This window comes from Phialemonium atrogriseum, assembly GCF_030411735.1.
Source record: "Phialemonium atrogriseum strain 8032-3 unplaced genomic scaffold QBC33scaffold_1, whole genome shotgun sequence".
Classification (NCBI taxonomy): Eukaryota; Fungi; Ascomycota; class Sordariomycetes; order Cephalothecales; family Cephalothecaceae; genus Phialemonium; species Phialemonium atrogriseum.
The window spans coordinates 608,906-632,434 of NW_026848138.1; the positions used below are offsets into that span (position 1 = coordinate 608,906).

At 55.4% G+C, this 23,529-nt stretch overlaps 8 protein-coding genes across 8 annotated transcripts; 2 read left to right on the top strand and 6 right to left on the bottom strand.

The window, feature by feature from the left end:
- Positions 1-350: 350 nt before the first annotated feature.
- Positions 351-1,117, bottom strand: QBC33DRAFT_4246 (6-O-methylguanine DNA methyltransferase). The gene has a single exon (XM_060424137.1). The coding sequence runs from the start codon at positions 927-929 to the stop codon at positions 357-359; it is 573 nt and encodes a 190-aa protein (XP_060288514.1). The 5' UTR covers positions 930-1,117; the 3' UTR covers positions 351-356.
- A 904-nt stretch (positions 1,118-2,021) lies between these two features.
- On the bottom strand, positions 2,022-4,175 carry QBC33DRAFT_510179 (uncharacterized protein; the record flags this gene model as incomplete). Its single annotated transcript, XM_060425750.1, has 3 exons — positions 2,022-3,903; positions 3,959-4,048; positions 4,141-4,175. 3 exons carry the CDS (start codon positions 4,173-4,175, stop codon positions 2,022-2,024), a joined length of 2,007 nt encoding a protein of 668 aa, XP_060288515.1.
- Positions 4,176-4,449: 274 nt separating this feature from the next.
- Positions 4,450-5,988, top strand: QBC33DRAFT_520791 (vacuolar ATP synthase). The gene is made up of 4 exons (XM_060426404.1): positions 4,450-4,563; positions 4,619-4,707; positions 4,759-5,651; positions 5,716-5,988. The coding sequence occupies exons 1-4, from the start codon at positions 4,532-4,534 to the stop codon at positions 5,797-5,799; spliced, it is 1,098 nt and encodes a 365-aa protein (XP_060288516.1). The 5' UTR covers positions 4,450-4,531; the 3' UTR covers positions 5,800-5,988.
- QBC33DRAFT_520793 (uncharacterized protein) lies at positions 5,886-7,116 on the bottom strand. The gene is made up of 2 exons (XM_060426405.1): positions 7,004-7,116; positions 5,886-6,943 (listed from the first exon to the last, which is right to left on the bottom strand). Exons 1-2 carry the CDS (start codon positions 7,047-7,049, stop codon positions 6,027-6,029), a joined length of 963 nt encoding a protein of 320 aa, XP_060288517.1. The 5' UTR covers positions 7,050-7,116; the 3' UTR covers positions 5,886-6,026.
- Positions 7,117-7,351: 235 nt separating this feature from the next.
- Positions 7,352-8,544, top strand: QBC33DRAFT_463408 (ribosomal protein S2, flavodoxin-like domain-containing protein; the record flags this gene model as incomplete). Its single annotated transcript, XM_060425117.1, has 3 exons — positions 7,352-7,604; positions 7,719-8,167; positions 8,306-8,544. Coding segments are annotated over exons 1-3 (858 nt in total), but the record flags the coding sequence as incomplete, so codon positions are not given.
- A 1,532-nt stretch (positions 8,545-10,076) lies between these two features.
- QBC33DRAFT_510183 (uncharacterized protein) lies at positions 10,077-16,395 on the bottom strand (the record flags this gene model as incomplete). Its single annotated transcript, XM_060425751.1, has 7 exons — positions 10,077-15,132; positions 15,237-15,396; positions 15,453-15,646; positions 15,693-15,795; positions 15,911-15,942; positions 16,118-16,201; positions 16,361-16,395. 7 exons carry the CDS (start codon positions 16,393-16,395, stop codon positions 10,077-10,079), a joined length of 5,664 nt encoding a protein of 1,887 aa, XP_060288519.1.
- Positions 16,396-19,203: 2,808 nt separating this feature from the next.
- Positions 19,204-22,443, bottom strand: QBC33DRAFT_520804 (AAA-domain-containing protein). The gene is made up of 2 exons (XM_060426406.1): positions 19,863-22,443; positions 19,204-19,773 (listed from the first exon to the last, which is right to left on the bottom strand). The coding sequence occupies exons 1-2, from the start codon at positions 22,065-22,067 to the stop codon at positions 19,435-19,437; spliced, it is 2,544 nt and encodes an 847-aa protein (XP_060288520.1). The 5' UTR covers positions 22,068-22,443; the 3' UTR covers positions 19,204-19,434.
- A 555-nt stretch (positions 22,444-22,998) lies between these two features.
- QBC33DRAFT_553762 (uncharacterized protein) lies at positions 22,999-23,406 on the bottom strand (the record flags this gene model as incomplete). The annotated part of the gene is made up of 1 exon (XM_060429440.1): positions 22,999-23,406. One exon carries the CDS (start codon positions 23,404-23,406, stop codon positions 22,999-23,001), a length of 408 nt encoding a protein of 135 aa, XP_060288521.1.
- Positions 23,407-23,529: the final 123 nt, after the last annotated feature.

A 23,529-nucleotide genomic window follows, 5' to 3' on the forward strand; every position in this document is an offset into this window, starting at 1 on the left:
TAGGTAAGTTGGGGAAAAATCGATGCGAGCAAAGTAAAACTCAGGTACGAGATATCAAGGGCCAACATGGTTCCCAAAACGTTGATGTTTGACAGCCTTGGCCAGACTTGGTATCATAAGGCCGTCGTTCTCAATGCCTCAGAGTAGTACACTTGTCCCTAAAAAGACCAACGCAGCTTCTCCAAATGAGGTCGATTCTCATGCATGCAGCTTGTCCCGGCCTCGATCCAGCACACTCCAAACTCCTCCAGGCGCGCCAGCCCGCCCCCTATTTCCCTCCCAGCAATAACACCAACAGAGGTAACCCCCCCCCCCACCTCCCCCTTGCCCCACCGGGAGACTAGATACGGACCCCCTTAAACAAACGCCAGAAACGGCGACCCCAGCACCCTCCTTCCAGCAGCATCGAACCTGACCCCCTCGGCCCTGAGCAGCGCCCTCTTCTCGTCCAGCGTGATCCCCTCCCCGTCCCGCGGCCACCGGCCCTTGAACCCGCCTAGCGCCCCGCCCGTCGCCACGACGCGGTGGCAGGGCACCCCCGGAGCGAAGGGGTTCCGCCGCAGGGCGTTGCCTACGGCGCGCGGAGACGACGCCGAGGAGGAGGACGAGGATTGTCCGAGGGCCGCGGCTAGGAGGCCGTATGTCGTGAACTGGCCGCGTGGGACCTGGCAGAGGAGGGTCCACACGCGCTTCTCGAAGGGGGTGCGGTTGGAGGAGGCGATCCGCTCGAGTTGCGGCGTCATGTCCTCCCCCGCGACGGCGGCGGTGACGGCGGTGGTGGTGAGTTTGGCGGGGATCATCGCCTTCTTGGTTGTGGGGGTGTCGTTGTGCGGTGGCGACGGCAGGGAGAGGGCTGCGGATTTGGCGGATTTGAGGGCGGGACCGTCGGGTTCGTCAGCGCGATGCTTGCGCTTGGTGCCGGCTGCCATTTTTTGTTGGTTTTATTGAAACGTTGAGATCTGATCGAGATGTTGGGGTGCGCGATGATGGGAGTGCTTGGGGAGCAGTTTATTAAAAGAGTATCACGATTCTATTTTATCGATGTGGGATGACCAAGCCCTTATACGCGCTTGCTCCTCTCTCTAGTTCCACTTTGCCGGAGGATGTCACCTTTAGGGCGCGCTCCCGTCCTATTACGCGACGGCAATTCGACGTCACTGAGGGCCATGGCGCGTTATCACGTGACGAATTTATCTGATGGCAAACACAAGAGAAAATGCCACCTTATCTGGGAGGGGGTGATATTAAGGCTTCGTCCCAGCAGATTTTGGAGATTCACATGTTGAACCGTAGAGAGATGCCCATAAAATTAACAACATGCCTCCCATCTCTGATGCCTAGTGACCAAGCCCGCTCAGGGAAAACTCGAGGCCAAGGAGTGAACCAGCCACCTCGGGAACAACGAATGAGGACAGTCTCGCCGGAGTCGAAGAGGAGAATACTGCCAAATAGTTGGCAGACCTGCTATAATCCAGATGTTCGCAGGCACCGTCGGAGGGAGACGCAATGGGGATCTCCGACCTGATCTCTACCCCGATGGCGAGGTTAGGGTCAGATAGAGGGTAACACCCACCCGGGTGGCAGGTGAAGACGACGAGCAAGATGGGGCTGCACCAGATTAGCTCTGGTACTGCTGTTCTTACTAGGTAGAATGGGTGAACTTGCATCTGGATCAAGGATCAAGGCAAAAGAGGGTAAACAAGCAAAATTTTATCATTCCAACCAACGCCTATTTGAAATCAGTCTGTGAGCAACATCCCAAGAACCAGATCCTCCTCACTAGATGTCGGAGTTCTAGATCCCGAAGACCTGCTACGACTTCAACAACTGTCAGACCTCTCCTCCCCTTACTATGAACCAAACGACGCAATACATCGGGTGGAAAGCCAAATGGACCAAATACGCCGCCATTTTATCGAGACCGGAACGCCGGATATCATGAGACGGTATCGTCGGGGGGGGCTGTATATTACAGGAGTGACCGAGAAGATATGGGGTCCGAGAAGGGCAGCAAGTGCAATTTATGCTTCCTGCTGATGCTTCTTCTTCTTCTTCTTCGGCTTCTCCTCCTTGGCACGTACGTCCTCGCCCTCGTCTTCAGACTCAAGCTTGCGCTTGGAGCTCTTGGAACCGGCCTCGTCAGCCTTGAGCTCCTTTTTGCTCTTGACGTCCAGGGTTCCGTCCGAGTTGACCTTGATCTGGCCACGCTCATACTTGCGGGTGAACTTGGAAGTTGACATGCCAGCGACCTTGGCAAGACGCTCCATGTCCGCATCAGTCAACTTGCCCGGAGTCGCAGTGGAGGCCTTCGCGGACTTGTTGCTTCGGCGCTTCTCCTGATCCTTCTTCGCATGGCGACGTTCCTCGCGCTCGGCTTGACGCTTCTCTTGCGCCTTCCGCTCTGCACGTCGTGCTGCCTTGTCGGGTGTCGCCTCGCCGCGCTTCTTGGCCTTCTTCGCCTTCTCGGCCGCTGCTTCCTCGTCGCTATCTTCGGAAACAGACGCAAGACTGGGCGAGCGTGGGGCAGATGTGCCATTTTGGGCAGGTGTTTCCTCCATCTCTTCGTCATCTTCCTCCTCCTCATCTGAACTGGCCATCTCAACATCGGAAACCTCCTCGATAAGGGCCTTCTTCTTCTTGTCCTTCTTATCTTTCTTCTCCTTGCTTGGTCGTTCCTCCTGGTCAGTGCTCATTGGCTCGCCAACGACTTGGCCATCGGCGTCAATGTTGTATTTGCGGACTTCCTTGAGGTCGAATTGGGAGGCCTGAGGCGGGGCAATGGAAATCCCCGACTTGATCGGTTTGCCTTCCAGGTGGGCAAGGTTTCTCTGAATTTTGGCGAACGCCAATGCTCCCAACGCTCCGGGTTGATAATCTTCATCATCTTCCGGTTCGTGAAGGGCATCGGTGCGGACCCCGAGAGCAACCTTTGATGCCAACTGCCGAGCGATCTTTCCCTTGTTCTTCCCGGAAGCCTGGCCGACAAGAGAAGCATGGTAGAGCAGGCCATATTTGGGGGTGGCGTGCTTCGTCTTGAGAGCCCGGAAAAGAGCCTTCTCGGCACCGAGGATCTGGATGGTACTACCGGGGTTCTTCGCAAGGTTCATGAGCGATCCAGCATGTGCAATCAATCTCGCACCAACCAAGTGGCCGACAAGCTCCGTCATGTTCGGTGCGATGGCCTTCATCCGGCTCTCCAAATATCTTGCCAGATCGTCCCGATAATCCCCGTACCGAACAACTTGCTCGGCGAGGAGTTTAATATTCTCCAGGTCTTCTTCGGTGATCTCGGTTCCCATGCTGATGTCGGCTGCCGCCTTCACTGCGGCCTCGACGGGCTCCTCGAGGAACGTAAGGTCGGCCTTTACTGCGTTTGAACGCATGCCCATGGCAAGGATAACCTTGGCATACACGAGATTACCCGTAAGGATTTTGGCAAGCTCGGGGAAATGCCAGCCATACCACTCTCGTACGCGCATCGCATAGGTGTTCAGCTCCTTATCGAGATCGTCAAGCAGGGCGATAGCATGGACAATCATGACATCCACCTTGTCGGGAGAGAACTTGAGCTTGTGGCGTGACAGGGAGTGAGACAGGCCAAGCGACATCTCCTTGAAGTTGGCGGGAAGCATGCCCGGGATCAAATTGGTGAGGTTTTCTCGAATGGCCCTGAACAGGTCATTGGTGGAGGAATCCGAGATCGTCTTGATGTTCAGGTCGGGGAGCTTGACAATGGCATTGCCGAGTTGCTTTTCGGCCACCGCCAGTGAAATTTTCTTCTCGTCTTTGAACTCGTTGAGCAGGCTGGCGAGCTTCGGGGTAACCTTCCCTTCAATTACTCCCGCGATCTCCTCCAGCGCGCTCGCAGCGCTATCGAACTTGGCGAACTCCTTGTACTTGATTCTGCGGCCCGTGTTAGTATCATCAAGGAAGACTGCGGTGATGGCTGGGGACCTACTCATTTGCAATTTTCTCCGGCGTCGAGAGGCGATTGATGAGGTCCTCCGAATCGAGAAGCTTCTTGTCTGTTGCCTTGAAGATGCCGTAGCTAAAACAGAAATTTGTTAGCTTTACTACAGAGACTTACGGCGGTACTGAAGGTCAAGCCAGAGCGCAGAGGAGGTGAAGCGAGATACATACCCGGCGCTCGTCTCTGCGAGAATGAAAAGAGGCATCTTGGCGGTAGTGTAATACCTCTCGATCCTCGAAAAATTGGTGTTGTGCGAACGCCAGCAGCTCGTCGGGGGAGTCACTTCGTTCTTAAGCCGGCAATGTGCAAGAAAAAAGTTCAATAGCTGCAACTCAAAAAACAATTTTTTTCTCATTCCACTAGGTATTGGGGCGGGGGTTTCTGGTTGGTGGAAGCTAAACTAAAAGAAAGCTGGTCCGTGCATTGCACCAGCCTCATTGCACCAGCCTCACAACGTAAGCCCGAGCAGCCAACATTCAACGACCTACGAAGCTGTAGCTCTAAAGACCCCAGCTCCCTGACCCAACTCGAGGGCTTGCAGCGAAACCAAGCACACCGAAGATGGAGGGCCTCTTCTTCAACGTGAACAATGGGTATGTTCTTGAGTATGCGCCTTTTGCAACTGAGTCGGCTGATGAATGGAAACAGCTACATTGAGGGCGTTATCCGTGGATACAGGAATGGCCTCCTCACGGGCAGCAACTACACCAATATGACCCAGTGTGAAAATATCGATGGTCAGTTATTATGATTCCCTAATACGGCCGCCGATACTGACTCTCCACCAGATCTCAAACTGCAACTCGGACCCGCATACGGCGACTTCCTCGCCTCCCTTCCGCCGAATCCACCCACCTCGAGCTTGGCCGGGAAGACAACAGACAAGCTTGTTTCCGAATTCCGATACGTGCGCGCAAATGCGGTGGGAACCCTCGCCAAGTTTATGGACTATGTGACGTACGGCTATATGATCGACAACGTTGCGTTATTGATCACCGGCACCCTTCATGAGCGAGATACCCGAGAACTGCTGGACCGATGCCATCCCTTGGGTTGGTTCGAGACTATGCCGGTGCTCTGTGTGGCAACAAATATCGAGGAGCTATATAACAGCGTGCTGATCGAGACCCCTCTCGCCCCCTACTTCAAGGGCAGCTTGAGCCATCAAGACCTCGATGAGCTGAACATCGAGATAGTCCGCAACACGCTCTACAAGAACTATCTCGAAGACTTCTACAACTTCGTCAACACCCACCCCGATATGGCAGGTACCCCGACTTCCGAGGTCATGTCCGAAATCCTAGAGTTTGAGGCGGACAGGCGCGCAATCAACATCACTCTCAACTCGTTTGGCACGGAGTTGACCAAGGCGGAGCGCTTGAAATTGTACCCAAGCCTTGGGAAGCTCTATCCCGAAGGCACTCTAATGCTCTCGCGGGCTGACGACTTCGATGGCGTTCGGCTTGCAGTGGATGGTGTTACAGACTATAAGACCTTCTTCGACACTGCTGGTCTTGGAGGCGGCTCGTCCGGTCCTGGCAACATGGGAGGCGGTACCGGGACTGACGGCAGGAGTCTGGAGGACATGTTTTACCAGAAGGAAATGGAGATCTCAAAGTCTGCCTTTACAAGGCAGTTCACATACGGTGTTGTCTATGCCTGGATCAAGTTGAGAGAGCAGGTATGTTTTCTTCCCGGAGACTGGGCGATCTAATCGAAGCGTTGGCCTAACACCTCTCGTGCAGGAAATCCGCAACATCACCTGGATTGCCGAGTGTATAGCTCAAAACCAGAAAGAGCGCATCAACAACTACATTAGCGTGTTCTGAGTTGGCTAGGGGGTCGGGGGGTGATTGTGTCGTTGTATAATAATTCAGACCATCAAGTCGGAACAGGTAATGGCGCATTGATGAGATCCCCAGTTGATCGAGGGCCACCTGAATCTTGATATTGTTTTTGTTTAGCGTGTTGTACATAGGGTGGTTACACGGTTTTATATACTCTACACTTTCTCCTGACAACTTCCTACGTGACGAAACAAAAGGACATCCTTGGCCTAGAGAGTAATCTGCTCCTTCCAAGTGGCCGGAGATAGCCCGAGGGTTTCGATTAGATACTCCCACCTCCCGCTCCCTCTTTCCTTCTTCTCCATATACCTGAGCAGCCGCTGCCGCTTGTGGCACATCAGCCGGAGACTCCTCTTGTTGTTCTTGTCTCTATGTCCCTTGGGCCCCTCGAGCTTGAGCGCCAAGCCTCTGATCTTCGCGGTCAGGATCGCAATCTGCACCTCGCTGCTCCCCGTGTCAGGCCCGCCCCTTTCTGGCTTCGGAATAGGTTCTACGCCGCGCGCCGGCGGAGGAGTTGGTCGTTCGAGGCTGTGGTCCGTACTATGCCGTCCGAAAGTATCAATGCACCGCCTAATATTGGTATGTCGCCTGTCCTTCGCGTTGCCATTATGTAAATCCGTGATCCGCTTCAGGGCTTCGACAGCCTTCTGATGGTTCCTTTCGTGCTCGGCCCGTTCGTTTTCTTCCAAGACGGGATCGGTAGAGGTACGCATGGTCGCCTCTTGGGGCTTGGTCAGGATGTAGGATTGCGAGATTGCGTCCTGAATCTCGGCTTCGTTGAGCAGGAAGTTGCGGAGCTCTGATGACGTCGGGAGCTCGTGGGCCTCTCCCGCTGGATTGCCGTCTATGTCCACCGGTGGTGTCGAGAATGGTGCCTGGCCTGCCGAGTCGAAGGATTCCACAAACGGAGTGGGAATGCCATGGATAGGCGAGCCCCAAGCTTCGTCTCGCACTTTCTTCAGTTCGTCTTGCCGCTTTACGCCAGCAGCCTTACGTTGTTGCGATTGAGCCCAGCCGTAGGGATCTTGCTTCATTCGCCTCTTCTTCTCTTTCCGTGAAATGTTGGCGGTTTGGATGAAGGGCTGCAGGCTTGTCGCGCGTGGCTTCGCTGCCGGTCGGAGACATACTGTACTGTGTACTTAGACAATTGATCATTTTCAAAATCGCAATAGGTTCGGGTCCTTACGCGTCAGAGCCCGAAGCCCTTGCGGGCCGGGTATTTGAGGCGGCATCGCGTCTTCTTAGAGAATCAAAGAGCTACAAGGGATCTTTGGAGCCATTCCTGGCTCATACGAATGGCGATGAAGTTTTAGAGTGGGTACGTACCTAGCTCACACCCCTGGAAAAGTTCGGCAATCCGGCGAAAAGAGACGCCGTTACGACTGTCGACACACGGACCAGGTTCCTTGGCCTAAGGCAAGCGCACTTAGGGCTTTTTTCCGCCCACTCAAACTGCAGGACCAATAGGAATTCGAGCTTTTACTGCTGGAATCGAAGCCGTTATTGCGATTTTGAGATCCTCAGAACTCTTCATCCTTGACCAAGCAGATTCCCAAATTCTTCAGCCATTACAGTCGACAACTTTCTCACTCCTCAAGGAAGGAAAGATCTGTCAAGATGGCGCCCGCAAATCTTCCCTCGGCCTTCGATGCCACTAGCCAGGACATTGAGATGCTCCTCGCAGCTCAATGCCACATCGGCTCCAAGAATCTCCAGGTTCACATGAACCCCTACCTGTGGAAGACCCGAGCGGACGGTGTCAATGTCCTCAACATTGGCAAGACCTGGTACGTACAGCCTCAGAGAAGACGTGTGGAACGAGCTCTACTCTTGCCCATGTTGATCGCGAAAGGCGATTCATTTTTTTTTTGCTCCCGAATTTTTGGCTAACCCCGCGCCAGGGAGAAAATTGTCCTGGCCGCCCGCATCATCGTCGCCGTCGACAACCCGTCCGACGTCTGCGTGATCTCCGCCCGTCCCTACGGTCAGCGTGCCGTCCTCAAGTTCGCCGCGCACACCGGCGCCCAGGCCATTGCCGGCCGCTTCACTCCGGGTTCCTTCACCAACTACATCACCCGTTCGTTCAAGGAGCCGCGCCTGATCATCGTCACCGACCCGCGCACCGACTCCCAGGCTATCAAGGAGGCCAGCTACGTCAACATCCCCGTCATCGCCCTGTGCGACACCGACTCGCCCACCGAGTACGTCGACGTTGCCCTCCCCACCAACAACAAGGGTCGTCACGCCATCGGCTGCGTCTGGTGGATGCTGGCCCGTGAGGTCCTCCGCCTCCGTGGCACCATCGCCAACCGTGAGACTCCTTGGGACGTCATGGTTGATCTGTACTTCTGTATGTTTTCCCCCCAGTCCTCCCATAACAACCCCCCCCCCCCCCCCCCCTTGTTCGCCCCGCGAGCGAGCCGTGAAAGGCGCACAGAACAAACGTAGAACAAAAACCCAGCTAACCCCACCTCTCCCCCTTCACCAGACCGCGACCCCGAGGCCGAGGCCGAGGACAAGATCGAGGAGGAGAAGCTCCCCGGCGTCGAGACCGAGGGCGTCGCCGCCATCGAGTCCGGCTTCGCCACCACCGGCGGCGGCGACTGGGAGGCGCCCGCGGCCGGCTTCGCTGGCGCCGCCACCGCCGACTGGGGCGACGCGCCCGCCACCGCCGTGCAGACCTGGGACGCGACCCCGGCTGCCGCCGGCGCCGCCACCAGCGGCGAGTGGGGCGCCGACCCGGCCGCCACTGCTGCCACCAAGGAGGCGGCCCCTACCCAGTGGTAAACAACAAAAACGGAGGAGAAGGAAGGAGGGGGACATGTTGCTTGCATCGAGGGAGGACAATCATCAAGGGCGTACGGTGGCAAGGGGGGCGCGGAGTGCTATATCCCGGCTTGGAAGCTCTTTTTCTTATCCTTACACTATTCCCCCTCTCCTTTCAACTTCTCGGCTCTCGCAGATGGTGCTCTCCTTTGTCCGAAGGTCAACTTGGCCGCACTAATGAGGGAAAGATACTCGAACCCGGGGGGCCGGTCCTTGGACGGGCCTCCGGGGAAGAGGGAATGCCCTGTGGGGTCAAAAGGGGTGGACTTGATCGTTATCCCGCCCGACGACATGTCGAGGCTCTGTCGGCGAGGCTGGAGGTTTTATGGGTGGATGGGAATCGTAAACTGGGACCCCTGGAGACAAAAAAAAAAGAACCATTTGTTTGCCAACGCTGACTAGCCCCTTGAAATCGAAAAATCGGAAAAGACTCTGGTGCAAACCGCATGATCGTTCGTATGTCTATTCTGTCGATGCACCTAGTATGGTCTCAGTGAAGGGGTATGAATTAGGGAGAGCCACGACGACGCATCAATGCTGGGTCACTTAGAAGGCAGGATCAAGATGTATCAAAATGATCGGTTTATTTCCTTTAGCTTCTTGTCCCTCGAGAACCGGGTCAATCCAGGGGTCCAAAGAAAGCCGCAAATCTAGTCGTCCTCACCACCAAACCACGGGCGGATATGTAGTGGGTATGTGGGTATGATGTAAATGTAAACAGCCCGCCATGCTTCGCCCAAGCCAGAGAGAGCCCCTCGATCCCGAAAACGAAATAGCAGTCCCGGCCAGAGTTGGCGGGCACAACCTCTCCTCCTTCCCCCAACCTCCCAAAAGGCCAAATGCCCAAAAACCCCAAAAACCCCGATTCGTGGCCCGCTTCCATTCCTGGAGACGGAAAAAAAAATACAGATAAAAGGAGTCCCGAATTCCAGCCCCTTCCCGTCTCTCGATACGCGCAAAACGCCTTCGCTTTGACCTCCTTGCGAATGACTTCTGGAAATGGGAAACACAAAGGGAAGATGGTCCAAGCTAGTATGCCAGAAAGATGACATTGATGAAGATTAGGTGGGTTTTGAGCGAGCGTGATACGATTAGGTTGGTTGGTAGATGGCAGGTGGCATCGGTGGTATCGGTGCCTGGCCAAATAAAAAGAACGAGAGAGAAGAAAAATAAAGGTCGGTGGTGCGTGGGCAGAACAGACAGGTCTATGACTGTATGGTACATGGTGTATATGGCGGGTCGGTAGGCAAAAACCAAGACAGGAAAACGAAAAAAAGGGCAGGTCGCCGCGAAGGAAAAAAAGTATGAGGGGGTATATCGGTTTATCGAAATGTCGAATCAAAAGTCATGTTTCGTTGAAAGTTGATGGGGTATCAAGAATGCCTCCACGCCAGGTCGTATCGTTTGTATCGTTGCCTCGGATCTTCCTCATCTCACTCTAGAGCCTCTGAATGTTGTCGAATCTCCTCGTCGCTGAGGGCACCCATCCAGAGGCACCTTTCCGTCAGGCCCTCGATCGGCTGGAAGGCATACAACGAGCTCGCTTCCAGCAGCCTCAGCAGCGTCTTCACCACACCGGCTGCCATCCTGCACCTCTCGAAGTTGACGAGCGGCGCGGTCGTCGGTGAGCTCGCGATCTCGCTCGGTCGCTGTGCGTTGAACAGCAGGTCGTGGGTATAGATGCCCACGAAAGGGATGCAGCCCATGTCCGCGCTAGCGGCACCGACAGACCCGCCGCCCTCCATCTCCCTGCGCAGGTTATAGAAGTTCCTAGTCGGGCTGATGAGAGCCTCGAGGTCCCTCAGTGTCCGCATGTCGGCCGCTGGGACCATTGCCCACGTCTTGCTTAGCCTGCCGATCTCGTTGCTGGTCAGCGCGATTGTCAACTGGCTCGTCGTGGCGAAGTTTCTGTATCTTCGGCAGTCCGCGGCGATGTGGATGAATTTGACGATGCATCTCGCACGCTCTTCCAGACCTTGCGTCAGGACTACTTCCGAGATGGCCCACTTGACCATGATGTTGAATCGGGCTATCACGACCTCGACGCCCCTAGCATCAGTGTCGCGCAGGAACGAGACCCAGCTGCGGGTATTGATGCCGCTGTGCTCGGCATTTTTCCAGCGCATATCTATGAGCTCCTTCCAGTCGATCTCGTTGAGCGCGTCCTTTTCGATCAGCGTGAACTGCTGAGCCAAGATCTCGCTGTCGAATGCCAGAACGAACGGCAGATGCACCGAGAATTTGTTACGCTGAGGTTCCACGTGCTGGGTATGAGTATTCGGAATATCAAGCTTCGGGACGTTCCGGAGCGTCTCCTTCGACCCGGAGGCATCCACTGGCGAGTTGGAGTTGAGTGCATATGCAGCCGTCGCCATGATCGGGGTTGTCTCTGGCGTTGGCGGTAGCGGCTTGTCTCCCCACAGTTGATGGTCATGAAGCACAGGGATGGTCGCGGTGTTTGGAGGAGACATTTGTAGCGCTTGTACGAGGGTCATAGGTGAGGACGGCGAATTCATGCTTGGATGAGGCGGAGCTTCGCGACTCGGCGAATCCCCATTGAGTGGGTGTGTTGGTAAATTGGAGACGGCTATCCCATGACGACGAGGGGCGAACATCACTCCATCGTCTCCGGACCCGAGTAGTTCTGCCGATAGTTCGGAAGAGAGATCGCTGTTGTCGCCGCTGTCGTCGCTGTCAACGTCCAAGAACGACTGCTCCGTGCTAGGTCGAGGAGGGCTGGATGTCGGGGCAGTGTCGCCGGGCTTAATCTTCTCCATACTCTCGGTCTTCTTGACGAAGTCATACGATGGATGGTGTGAGTCGAACGGATTCTGCTGAATCATGGGACTCGGGCTATCGTCGTCAGATGCACGGAGAACGGACCGGTCCGTCCATTCCCTCGTGGCGGTTTTCTTGCTCCGCCCGTCATCTGTCAAGCCTCGCTCCAGGAGAGGAATGGAGCAGTATGAGCTGCGAGACTCTTCTGATAAGAAGGAGAGGACATCTTCGTGGTGCTTTCCGAGGCTTGATAGAGCGGGCAAACTCCCCTGGTCATCTCCAGCGGTAGGTGATGAAGGTAAGAGCACCAAATGGTCATCGGCTACCTGCACCTGGCGATGCTCGGCCTTCTCCGACATTGTCGTAGGCCCATATTCCGCTAGTCCAGCAGCCGGGAAGGGTTCATCCGCCGCTGCAGGCAGACCGAGCGGATCGATGGAAAATCGAGTCATCCTTTTCTGGTATTTGCCCTCCAGCTTCAAGAGAGCAGACTCAACACCGCCGTCGTCATCTACATCATCCGGGATCTGGGCGAGCTTCTTTGCTTCGGCCTCGAATGATGGACGCATAACGGGCTTCGACGAGTGTGTGCTGAATAACGAGACACCCCGCTTCGGATTCTTCTCTGCAATGGCGCCAAGAGAGAACGCCTCGGCCCGGTCCCGCGAATAGTCGCTGCTGACTATATTCACGAACCCGCTTGAATCTCCGGTAGGGCTCTGGATGTACGAACTTCTCACCGAGTCCGTGAAAGTGGTCAAAGATCCGACTGACCTGGACCTCCTGAGGCTACCAGGTTCGAGATCGCCCACGTTGGCAACAGCCCGGAGATCCCCACCTGGGCGTCTCCTGAGGACCCGAAGAGGCTGCGGTGCGGGGACATCAGCCCTATAGTCAATCGACCCCTCGGAGAAGGTAGTGGCGTCAAAGCTTCGGATGGTTGGCTGAGGTGCGGTGCCACTCGTAAAAGACGCATACCGGCGACGGTAAATGGATGAATTCGACCGATAAGACCTACTCGAAGGGTGTCTAAAGTGGCCTCCCACTCCACTCAGGGGAGGTAGGTAAGGTGATGCCAGTGACTGATCGAAGGAGGGCCGGACGGCGTCCTCCGAGGGCCGAGCTATGGTGGAATCAGGGCCGACCGTGTCCATGTCCGGAAGAGAGGGTGAGAGTGGATCCACGGGGATGGGCGGGTGCGGGCCCTGCTGGATGAAGATGTGTGACGACCTTCGGGGTGTGCCCATAGGGCGACCGGGCGGAGTATTTGGCGGCGTCAGATCAGCGCCATTTGGCATGAACATCTCGGCAAAAGCCTCGACGGAAGAATTCACAGCAGGGAGAGCACCGGTCATGCGAGGCGTGCCCATGGGCAGGGTATCATCGACAATGACGATGGACTTGCTCCCCGTGGTGATCGCCATATCACTGAGTGGTCTGAAGCCCGGGTGGTTGCTAGCGAACGCTTCCGACCGCTCGAGCATCTCGTCTGGGTAACTGGCTTCGGTTGCTGGGCCGCCTGTTAATGTATTCTGCCTTTCTGCTTCTGCCGCGCTGTCTTCCCGCACGGCCTTCTTGAAATCTTCGGCGATCTCCGCGCCGAGGAGGTCGATGCGAACCGGGGACTTGGCGCCGTTCAGGGGCGACCGGGCTTGCGGGACTATCGCAGTCCCAGGGAGCCTGTTCGTCGTTGCCCCTCGCGGTCCGATTGGTGAGATGTTGATGAAGTTGCCTTGGGTAGGGGACACTGTCTGACCCTTTGTGCTCAACGCGCGACGAACACTGCCGAGCAGCCTTCTCATCCCCTGTCCCGACATGGCTGATGCCATCAGCTTGTCCTTCTGCGGTTCGGCGGGGTGCGACTGAAACACTGTCGCCCGGCGGCTTGGTCCACCTGCTGCACTGGGCGGTAGAATCTCGACGAACGGTTGCCCTGGGGGGAAAAGGTTCCCCCTGACCAAATTTCCGGCGTAAAGCAAGGGATGAGAAGTTTCGGGGTTCTTGTAGAGCTCTCTCTCAGTTGAGGGCCCATGATCTCGCAAGGAATCCGTAAGGCTCCCATTCCGCTTATGCTGAGGACGAACTCGTTTGCCCATCAATGCCCGGGGAGTTGTCGCGACCATGTCTGCATTTATGGCCACGGAACTCGGATCGACTGGGTGTGCTGCCAACGGATGACTGGCCCCTGGATGCGCAAACCGCATGTTCTTGGCTGGGAACGAACAAGATATCACATCCACGCTCGTAATACTGCCCGGTGAGGTCTGGGTTCTCCCAATATCCTCGATCGGGGAGTTGTCCGGAGTACCAGGGCGATTACCACTGATAACGGTATAATCAATGTGTCTGGGTTGCCTCCTCAAAACACCGGCGTTGAAGCTCATCTCCTCTCGATTTGAATTCGGCACAAAGAATCCGTCCAACTGCAGCAGATCCGAGTCCATCCTCTCCCAGATACTCGGATTCAAACTGGAGTCACGGTTCCCCGCGATTCCTCCTGGAGATATTGGGATATCTGGACCGGCCGAGGCATCAAAATCCGGGCCGTCCCAAAATTGTGCGCAGACACGCCGCCAGCACTTCTTCAGCTCTGTCAAGATCTTCACCCAGGGTTTTCGCTCCCCAAAGTCCTGCGATAATTCGTCCACCAAGTCGTTGAGCAGATTGCAAAACTGAACTCGCAGCCCGTGGTCAATCACAAAGTCATCCAGGAAGTAATTCAGAATCCAATGCCGGAGGGCAACAAAGGTCCGTACACGCACGACGGTGCCTATTTCCTCGTTTGCTTGGCCCACTGCCCACCGCAGCCGAGAGAAGAGCATGCGCAACAAATCGGCCGGCTCGAGAAAGGAGCGGAAGGTAAGGAAGAAGTCGGACAGCAGATCATAGTCTAAGAAGCTGGGCGATGTAATTTCGGCCACGAGTCGCGGTGGGCTGGCAGCTGTCACGGCGCCCGTCGATGGTGCGTATCTGACAATGGAGCGGTCATCACACTCTGGTTTGAAGGTAAGCGCATCGAACATGGCAGGCTCGACGACGAGGTGTGTGGATAGATAGGTCGACCGAAGCGGCGGGGGGAAGCGCGGCATGACCAGGTTACGGGGACTTGGTGGTTGGATGTGCGGCACATAATCTGGACTAGCAGAGACGGGTAACTCGGGGGTTGGGTCGCGCAGAGTCCGGTTGAGAAGCGACGGGTTGCTCGGGTGCATTTCTTCAGTGGGCGCGTATGATGATCCATGAATAAACGGGGTCCCTCTCATGCTGAACCGCGGGGTACCAATCCTCCAGGATGGAATGGAGATGTCGAGGATGGGGGAGAGGGGGGAGAGGGGGGAGAGACCCGCATCGATATCTTCCAAGGTCTTCGGCCGTTGATCCTCGCCGGGCTGGGTGATGATGATTTTGAAGCCTCCGACATCTGATTCACGGGCAACACTAGTGTCGGGGATGGTCGAGTCCGACATTGCACGCCGCTGACGTGTCCGTGCCAATGGTCCCCTACTGGTGAGGTATGATGTGGCCAGCGTCTGTGGCGCAGGAGTTGGCGTCCACCCTCTCTCGGTCAATGGTGTCGCCGTATCGTCCCCATCCCCGTCCCCCCCACGCTTCCCAATTGCCAGGGCATCCAAGCCTGCGGTGCTCGGCGGAGTCGTGGGGAACACGAACTGCGGTTGGGGGTACCGTTGATTTGCCGGTCGGACACTCGGCCTATATCAGTCAATAACGAGAGCCAGCCATGACGGGTATTGGCAGCAGTAGCGAAGGAAAGATGCTGCTTCGGGACTTGCTACTTGCGGGCGCCAGTAACGTACCTCAAGTAGATGCGCCCGTTATTCCCCACGTTCCACACGGTAAACTGTCGTCCTTCCCGCCCTGCTGACCCTCCGTCTGGTGTCATGTCCCACTTGTCATCGTCCTGACTGCTCTTCTTTGACCTCCAGCCACTAGCGTTTTCCTCTTGAGATTTGCGTTCTGTAACCGGAAGTAAAGATCTAGGCATGGCACCGGGTGACAGGCGCAGCCTAGACTTGGGCGCGCCACCTCCTGGTGCTGCTGCTGCTGTTGCTGCAGCTCCTCCAACCATTCCACCTCTTGCTGGTGCTGCTCTTCCTTGCCATCTCTCACCATTCCGGCCCAGTCTGGGTGGTGTGCGTCTGAGGCGAGGATCCCGCTGAGCTGTGCCTTGCTGCGTCGGTGGATCTCGCGTCGAGTGCTGAGGTGGCTGGTGTGGTTGTGGTTGTTGTTGTTCTCGCGGGAGAGAAGAAAACGCTGTCGCTGGAGGCGTTGGGAGCGGCTCGGGCTCGAGCTCTGGCTCCGTCCCCATCGCGTTGACCGGCTCAGGCTCGCGAGGAACGGAACCTGCTGTTACCACTGTTGCTCGTGTCTAACTGAGTCATGGGGTTAAAACAATGGCCGGAGCTCGGGTGGAGGTGTAGCGAGAAAATCGGGGCCAGTGTTACTGGGACGTGTATGCTCAGTCACGTACATGTCTTAGATGGCGCCATAAAGTTGGGTGGCCTCGAAGGACAGCAGGTCGGAGCACAAAGCGCTACCGCGTAGGCTATAGAAGGAGAGAACGGACGAGAGAGCAGCCCATTCATACAAGTCACCCAATGGGTGGGTACAAAATGCAGTGTCAAGAAAGAATGAGAGTGTCGTCGGTGAATGAGCGACCATAGATCCCAAGCCTTACTCTAGGCTTCTTCTCTTTTGCTTGGTGGACATGGGCCGGGGGGTGAGGTGGGCGGCCTGGGCCTCGGGGGGGGCGGGAGTCAAGCTGTCAATGTTGGCAGCCGGCAACACCGTAGGTCAGGGCCTGAGGGGGTGGGCAATTTGCTTGGTTGGCCCAACGGTCAAGGGTGTTGTTGATTCCCCGGCTAGAGTGTGCATGTACCAATATAGGGTACACTTAGGTAGATGTTACAACATGACCCACTATACATGACCTCTCATGTACTTCTCATATGTCATTATTAGTCACTATTTGAAGTCTCCAGTGGGTAGCTTGGAGGCTAGTAAAAAATCTAGGGTACGACTCGCACGGTCACCTTTTTGGCATCCGGTACCTAAGACCATCAGGTGCACCGAGCCTGGAATCTGGGTGGCACTTGGTGATGTCCAACATCCCCACTGCCGGGGACAAGCTCATTTCCCAGCGCAGTGGGAAGGGCGGAGCCCATGGCTTTTGGGCTCTGCACTGAACCTGGAAGACTTCAGCCTCGAAATTTAGTCTATTTATACTCATGACTGGTTGACAATGCAATTTCTACAGAGAAAGTACGGAGTAGGAGTATGCCATGGTACATGAGAAATGGCAAGCGAACGCGGATCTCGTGTAATAAACATACATGGAGCTCGGGAGTTATGAAGTTGCAGTAGTGATGCTTTGCGCACAAGAATTGCCCAATCAATCCCCGTTCCCCAATCCCCTCCCCCAACAGTCCTGGTCACTTCCATAAGGCGCCAGGGTACTGCAAAAGCGGCTATGCTATTAGAGAGGTAAGATAAATACCGGCCGTTTGCTCGATTCTTACCGTATTTTCCCTCTAACACAGCTTCTCTAATGGCTGTTAAATGGATGTTACGCTCCTTTTATTATTGTTTATTAGTCTACCAATAAAACCTGGTGAGAATAGAACGTCCTTTCCTCGTAACGTCACGTATGTATCCTTCTTGTCAGGGAGCAGGTCGCCGCCTCGATAAGTTGTTGTCATGCAGTTATCCCATTCAATGTATCGTTATCAGTCCTGCTGTGCTCAGACCGAGTTACATGGCGGGAGCATCGACATTAGTGGAAGCAACTGCTGCGGTTGAACAGCCGAGATGGTCACACACATTCGGTCACGGCAATGGCAAAAACCGGTGTGAGATCATACAGTTAGCCTGTAAATGATCTCGGTGCTTCCTTTCCCGCAGTGCTGCACGGCAAGAGAGTCGGGACATTCATCCCATCCCCCAATCTTTGGCCGATCCAGCCGACCTTTATGCACTCACGGACCACGATCGCCGCCCCCAAGGGCAGGTAGCTTACGAGTCTGGTCGGTACTCATACGATGCCGGAAAGCTGATACATAATTACTAAGGAACAACAACACGCTTCTGCCTGGCTGCAGTGATTTTGCAACGTCACCCTGCTGCGGCGTTTCCTGTTCCCATTCTCAGTCATCACGCCTCCCCCAGCTCGCCCGTCGCGTCTCCTTAAATTATTGACCAGGGCTTGGAAATTTGGTAACGGCGCCCACCCACTCTCGTCCCCGGCTTGCGCTTCCGGCATGAGACCCCCGCGCCAAATTTTCCAGGGAGATGTCACATATGCCTCTGGTTTGTGTGTGACTGTGACCCCTCGAATTGGTTATCTACTGCGTATACATTGCGGCTTCGCAGCTTTCAGCGTTATATCTTGGCGGCCCGATCCTGCCTGGGGTAGAGTTCCTCCTGCGGCTCTCATAAGGTCTGCGAGAGATAATTAATTATTCTAGCTGTCGGGACCATAACGTCACTAAGTTGCCACTTGACATGTTGGGGGTCACCACCAGCTATTGATGACAGGAAAGCTTATTAGTTCAAGGCATTAAGACACAAATTGGCCGTTCCCAAGTCCCAAGCATCTGGTATCGTCTTATGAACTCACCTAGCTACCTGGTACACACCCTACCTAGGTTTCTTAAGAACGGACTCTAATAAACCCCCCTGGCTCGAAACTCTTATCACCTGATCGGTCAGCTGTCGTCAACTTCATGCCCAAGCATCATGCATGCCACCCTGTGAGCGGCAAGAGTAATACCCGCCCTCGAATATCTGGACCAAAAAATAAAAGTCTCCGTCGGGACCTGAACAACTACGGATACAGTACTCAATACAACTATGTAGGTGGTTCCCTATCACTCGAGAGCGGTGCTCTCTCCTGAGCTACGGTTAGTGTCGTGCGCTAGTGCAACCAACATTTCCAGTCCTCTGGATTGCCCAGAGCACCGGGACAGGATCTTGGAGGGATCTTGTCAGTTCTCACATTCGCCATCCAATCCTGAGACCACTTGTAAACCTTTGTTCCTTTTTGCTGGGTCTGGATACCCAACGTCCACGAATGGAGTCGCTGGGTCGCTGAAATCGAGCAATCTTGGCCCCCTGCAAGCCCCCTTGCAACTTGGAATCAACCCCCACTCACACTACACTGGCACACGAAGCTCGAGAAATGGGACCATTAATTACGTTTGCCCTCTCTTTGCTCTCTTCCCCCGAGAGCCTCGACGTTGACTGACTGGCCTCGAAAGATGGGTGGCGGGTGACGCAGTCAGATATTCAAGACGAGCTTTCCGTAGTCAACTCCTACAGTGTCTCAGTGGTCAGTTGATTACTGCGGGATCGGCACAACAGACTAACTAATGACTAGCTCACACACTTACTGCGGTACTGAACGAAAATGAAAGCCGCGAAGAAAATGCCTCCCAAGCCACCAGTCCCCGAAGTTGTGATTCCCAGCCGGGCGGCAGCACCCTTCTCTAGCGCCCATCCTTCGTCCCAACATCGGTGACCGGATCTCTTCCCCCCATCCTAGCGCCCCAGTTCTCTCGCGCCATCCTGCAGGCTAATCCCGACGGCGTCCGTCCCACGGGACAGGTTTGGTGATCGATGGTCAGCCGCCCCCTTGCCCCTGCGTGCCGGCCGCCGTTTCCCCTGAACCGGAAGACACCCCTAGGTTTGCGACTGTGTTAAGTTTGAAAGCGCCACGAGCTCTGTTTTTGCTCTCGAGAGGCTGAGGGAAATCAGAGGAAGGTAGTCTGATTGGGAATCTCTAGGCAGTTCAATTGGGCAACGAAAATATATAGCGTGATCAAAACCAGATACTGAAGCCACAGCTCAAAAGAAGCACCTGACCATTCGATATATTCCGTAGTTCGTACAGTAAGAGAAATCTATGCTTGCTCCCGTTGATGACAAGACCACACACACACACACGCACGCTCCATAGTCCATAGTCCACAGCCACCCCCCCTTATCTAGCCAGCTCACTCACACCCTAGGGTTGTACCTCTGGATCTGGCCGCACAGCTGCTCCGCGAACCACTGGCCCGGGTCGCCACCCGCGAGCCTGGCCGACTCGGCGATGGTCAGCACCGTCTTGATGCCCACGCCGACGGCCTCCGAGTTGTTGTACGACTGTATGCTGTTGAGCGCCTCGGTGAGGTCCGCCGACGAGTCGAACATGCCCGCGTCCCCGAGCACGGCCGACAGCTCGCGCAGGTCGCGCACCGCGGGGACGGGGATCTCACTGTCGAACGCCCCCGTCACGTCGAGCTGGTCGAGCACGCTGCGCTGGGACGTCGTCGCCAGGATGAGGAGGCGGTGGCCCTGTGCGAAACATGAGTCAGTAAGCGGGCTTGTTGAAAAGGGAGACATGGAGTGGCAGTCAGTTCAAACAGGGGCGGTATGTGACATACCTTTGGCGGGGGCGCCTGCAGCAGGGTGATGAGCGCTTGCAGGATCGTGTTGGACAACCGCGGACCAACCGGGTTCCATTCGATGATGCGCTCAATGTTATCCAGGATCAAGATGCTGAGCGGGGACTTGTAGGCATCCGTGAAGACCTTGTGCAGGTAATCCTTCTTGGCAGATTCGTCCCTGAAGCCAACCAGGGCCTGAGGGGTGACCAGTTTGACGAAGGGGTAATCCGACTTCATGGCGATGTGCGCCGCCAAGGCCGTCTTGCCCGACGCAGCCGGCCCATGGAGGAGGACGGACAGGTGCTTTAGTCGCTCGACCTGCCGGACGTTCTCAACATAGATGAGACCGTCGTTGATGATCGACTGGATGTTGGGGCTGAAGTGAATAATTCCGTAGACAAGAGCTTCTTCGAGTTCCTCCTCGGCCACGCCAAAGGCGGGCTTGACTTCTGCGAGGGCGTTGAGGAAGTCCTCCCGGTTGACCTTCATGTTGGCGACGTCGTCGGCGACACCGGCCATGGTACCGACTTTGATATGACGGTTGAAGGCAAACGAGGTGGCCGACTTGACCAGACCGCTCAGCTCGGCACCCGAGAAATTCTTAGTCGACAAGGCCAGCTCGTCAAGGTTGACATCGGCTTCCATGACATTATTATCCTTCATCTTAGCAGTATGAATTCTCAGGATCTGCTGCCTGCCCTTCTCGTCAGGAAGGCTGATCTCGATTTGCACCTCCAACCGTCCGGGCCTGAGCAGGGCATCGTCGATCATGTCTTTGCGGTTTGTCATTCCGATCAGGAGTATGTTATTGAGTTGGTCAACACCGTCCAACTTGGCGAGAAGCTGGTTCACGACGCTGTCTCCCACTCCTGTCCCGCCACCAGCTCCGGAGCCTCTCTGCTTGCATACGGCATCCAGCTCGTCGAAGATGATGATGTGGAGGCCGCTCTCCTCGCCCTTCTCCTTGTACTCCTTCTCGGCGTCTGCGAAGAGCTTCCGGATGTTCTCTTCTGACTGTCCCACGTACTTGTTCAACACCTCTGGGCCGTTAATGACCTTCGGTTCTCTCGCGTTGAGCATCTTCCCGATTTGCCTGGCAATCAGCGTCTTTCCTGTTCCCGGAGGGCCGTAGAGCAGCATTCCCTTCACGTGCATTATCCCCAGCTTGTCAATGATGCCCGGAGGGAAGATGCGCGAGGCAAAGGCTCGTCTGAAGATGGTGCTGAACTCAGTGTCCAACCCACCAATGCCCATGTCCTCGAACTTGAAATCTGGGGAAATAATGGCATTCGCGGCCGCCCGCTTGGTTGAACCCTTCAGTTTGATGGGTGAGGCCGCATCCTTGTAGAAGTTTATCCTAGTCTGGCTGGTGATGATGCCTCGCGCGCTGCCGTCAGTCCGGGTGGCGGCATCACCGCCCGTCATGGCAAGATCGACCAACGTGATGGTCTTGACCTTGATCAGGAGGGGGATGTTGCTGACGTCCATGAGAATCCTCTCTTGTGGAGCGAGAACCTGGTTCTCGAAGTTTTTGTTGAAAACGCTGGTAAGCATGTCTTGGTCGTACGGAGCATCGACGATCTTCGTCTTCGACGCAAACCCAACCTCCACATCCATGGATCCAATGTATACAGCCCCGCCCTGGCTGAAGGGATCGTATGCCTCTCCGATGATCTCGTCCATCATTCCAATCCCACACCATGACCGCTGGGGATCCGACATGCTTATACATCCGTCTGGGAAGCCGGGAGTCGGCCTGCCCATGACAACATAGTCGCCGCGTATCATGTTTCCGGTGATGCGTATAGGAACGTCGGAGCCATCGCGGTTCGGGGGGAAGTCGTTGGTAGAAACTGCGCACACGTTGCCAAAGATGTACCTCTCCTGCAGCGTCTTGTCTGCTATTTTCTGCAGCCTCAGGCCGACGGGCCGGCCTCGGGTCACTGGGGGTTTCTCGGCATAGCCGCCGGGCCCGCCGGGCATTCGTTGGTTTGCGGGGGTCATCCCCGGAGACGGTGCGCCGTAGTTGCCGTAGTTCCTTTGGCTCTCGTAGCCACCTCCCGGAGCCGCCATCGGTTGACGAGGACTGCCGAAAGAGGCGCCAGGATCACCACCAGGCGGCTGTCGTTGAACCTGGCGGCCGGGGAGGCCAACTCCGCCGCGGGGTGGTCCCTTTGAGAAAAGACTGTTCCTCTGATCCATTGTCGATAAACCAGCTTTTTAGTAACTCGAACTCGGACTCGGGCTCATTCGAAGGTATTTGCTGTTTATAGAAAGCGGAAGTCTGTGTAAGAACAGCTGTCGCGGCGACTGTTAGATGTCCTTTGGTCTGAGCCCGAGGCCCACCTTAGCTCCCGATCAGCAGGGGTGTGGGGTATGTACACTACATGTACTCTGCACTTATTGCCACAATTCAGAACTTGAGATGAAAGCCTTGCTTGTTTTACGCCCCTTAAGAGTCGTAGTCTTAACAGAGTCTTCACATAAAGGTGTCAACCGCAGTGGCTGCTGATTAAGGAGCTCTGATCCATTGTTATATTCCCATGTTGGTGCCTGCTTCCATGACCCATTTTTCTCCCCAGAGAAAGTGACATGTGTGTTTCTGTACGGACAGATCTCATAAGGTGTCACCTTCAGCTCCAGATACCTAGTTCTTGCAAGCTTACGAATCAATTAGGCTGCCAATTTTGATTTTTACAATTCTTACTTCCTAACAGATTCACCTTACCTCTCTATGGTGCGTGCCTAGGTATCAGTCCCCTTGAGGTAGTCTCCATGACGCACCTACGTATAATTACCTAGGTATAGAAAGGTACTTGGGCAGTACCTGCTTTGTTTCGCAGTTGCGTTGAACAGTTTCAGGTGTCCTACCCCACAACCCCTCACAAGGCTGAGTTGCTTGATTTCAAGTCAATTGGTTTTCATCCATGAGGAATACTCGGCAGCTCAGTCAAACATGCAGTTCTGACATGAGGTCTCGGTAATAGAGAGCTGTTCGCTCCGATTGAAAAGAAGGCTCTTAAATTGATTAATCCGCGACCTCCACAGAGCCTGTGAGTTCCAAAATAATTCTTCTCTCAGAGGCTGTCGAGTTCAAATGGGTTCGCAATGGCCCCTGAACTATGCCCACCGCCTAGTGCCCATTGACTCCATTAGGCAAATCCATGTGACGAGGCATATCCTCCCGGTTATGGCCATCATCCTGCTGCACCCACCAGCCACGTCCGTCCCGGTCCCTAAACATCACCTCACGCGTACCTTGTTCCTCTCCAAACAATATCCTCATATCCGTCTCCGCAAGCCGCTGGCGTACGGCGGCGAGGTCTCGCACCACCACGAACAGCCAGGTGCCGGATCCCTGATTCGGTTGGCCTCGTTGAATTAGCTCCAGCTCGATCGAGCCGAGGGGGACGATGACGACTGGATTGGGGCCGAGGTCTCGGAGCGTGGGTTGCACGCCAAAGACGGAGTCGAACATTCCAAGACAGCTATGTATGTCGCTGGTGTTCAGGCGGAGCCTAACTAGCATTACTTGCGACATGGTTGGGGTTTTTTTGGACTGTCCTGGAGGGTTGGATTCGAAATGCTGTATTAGTTGCAGAGACGGGCGCTGTGTGAGTGAAATCTAGGATATATCGGTTCTCCCAGGAGGTAGAGGCGGTAG

What these genes read in the sequence shown, in the direction of transcription:
- QBC33DRAFT_520793 (XM_060426405.1), bottom strand. Translation starts at nt 7,049, where the DNA reads ATGCCGCCTCAAATACCCGGCCCGCAAGGGCTTCGGGCTCTGACGC. An exon ending in AGGGCTTCGGGCTCTGACGC is followed by an intron (nt 6,944 to 7,003) that starts GTAAGGACCCGA and finishes TACACAGTACAG; the next exon opens with TATGTCTCCGACCGGCAGCG.
- QBC33DRAFT_520791 (XM_060426404.1), top strand. Translation starts at nt 4,532, where the DNA reads ATGGAGGGCCTCTTCTTCAACGTGAACAATGG. An exon ending in TTCTTCAACGTGAACAATGG is followed by an intron (nt 4,564 to 4,618) that starts GTATGTTCTTGA and finishes GAATGGAAACAG; the next exon opens with CTACATTGAGGGCGTTATCC. An exon ending in GGATCAAGTTGAGAGAGCAG is followed by an intron (nt 5,652 to 5,715) that starts GTATGTTTTCTT and finishes CCTCTCGTGCAG; the next exon opens with GAAATCCGCAACATCACCTG.
- QBC33DRAFT_520804 (XM_060426406.1), bottom strand. Translation starts at nt 22,067, where the DNA reads ATGGATCAGAGGAACAGTCTTTTCTCAAAGGGACCACCCCGCGGCGGA. An exon ending in TGCAGGCGCCCCCGCCAAAG is followed by an intron (nt 19,774 to 19,862) that starts GTATGTCACATA and finishes TGTTTCGCACAG; the next exon opens with GGCCACCGCCTCCTCATCCT.
- QBC33DRAFT_4246 (XM_060424137.1), bottom strand. Translation starts at nt 929, where the DNA reads ATGGCAGCCGGCACCAAGCGCAAGCATCGCGCTGACGAACCCGACGGT.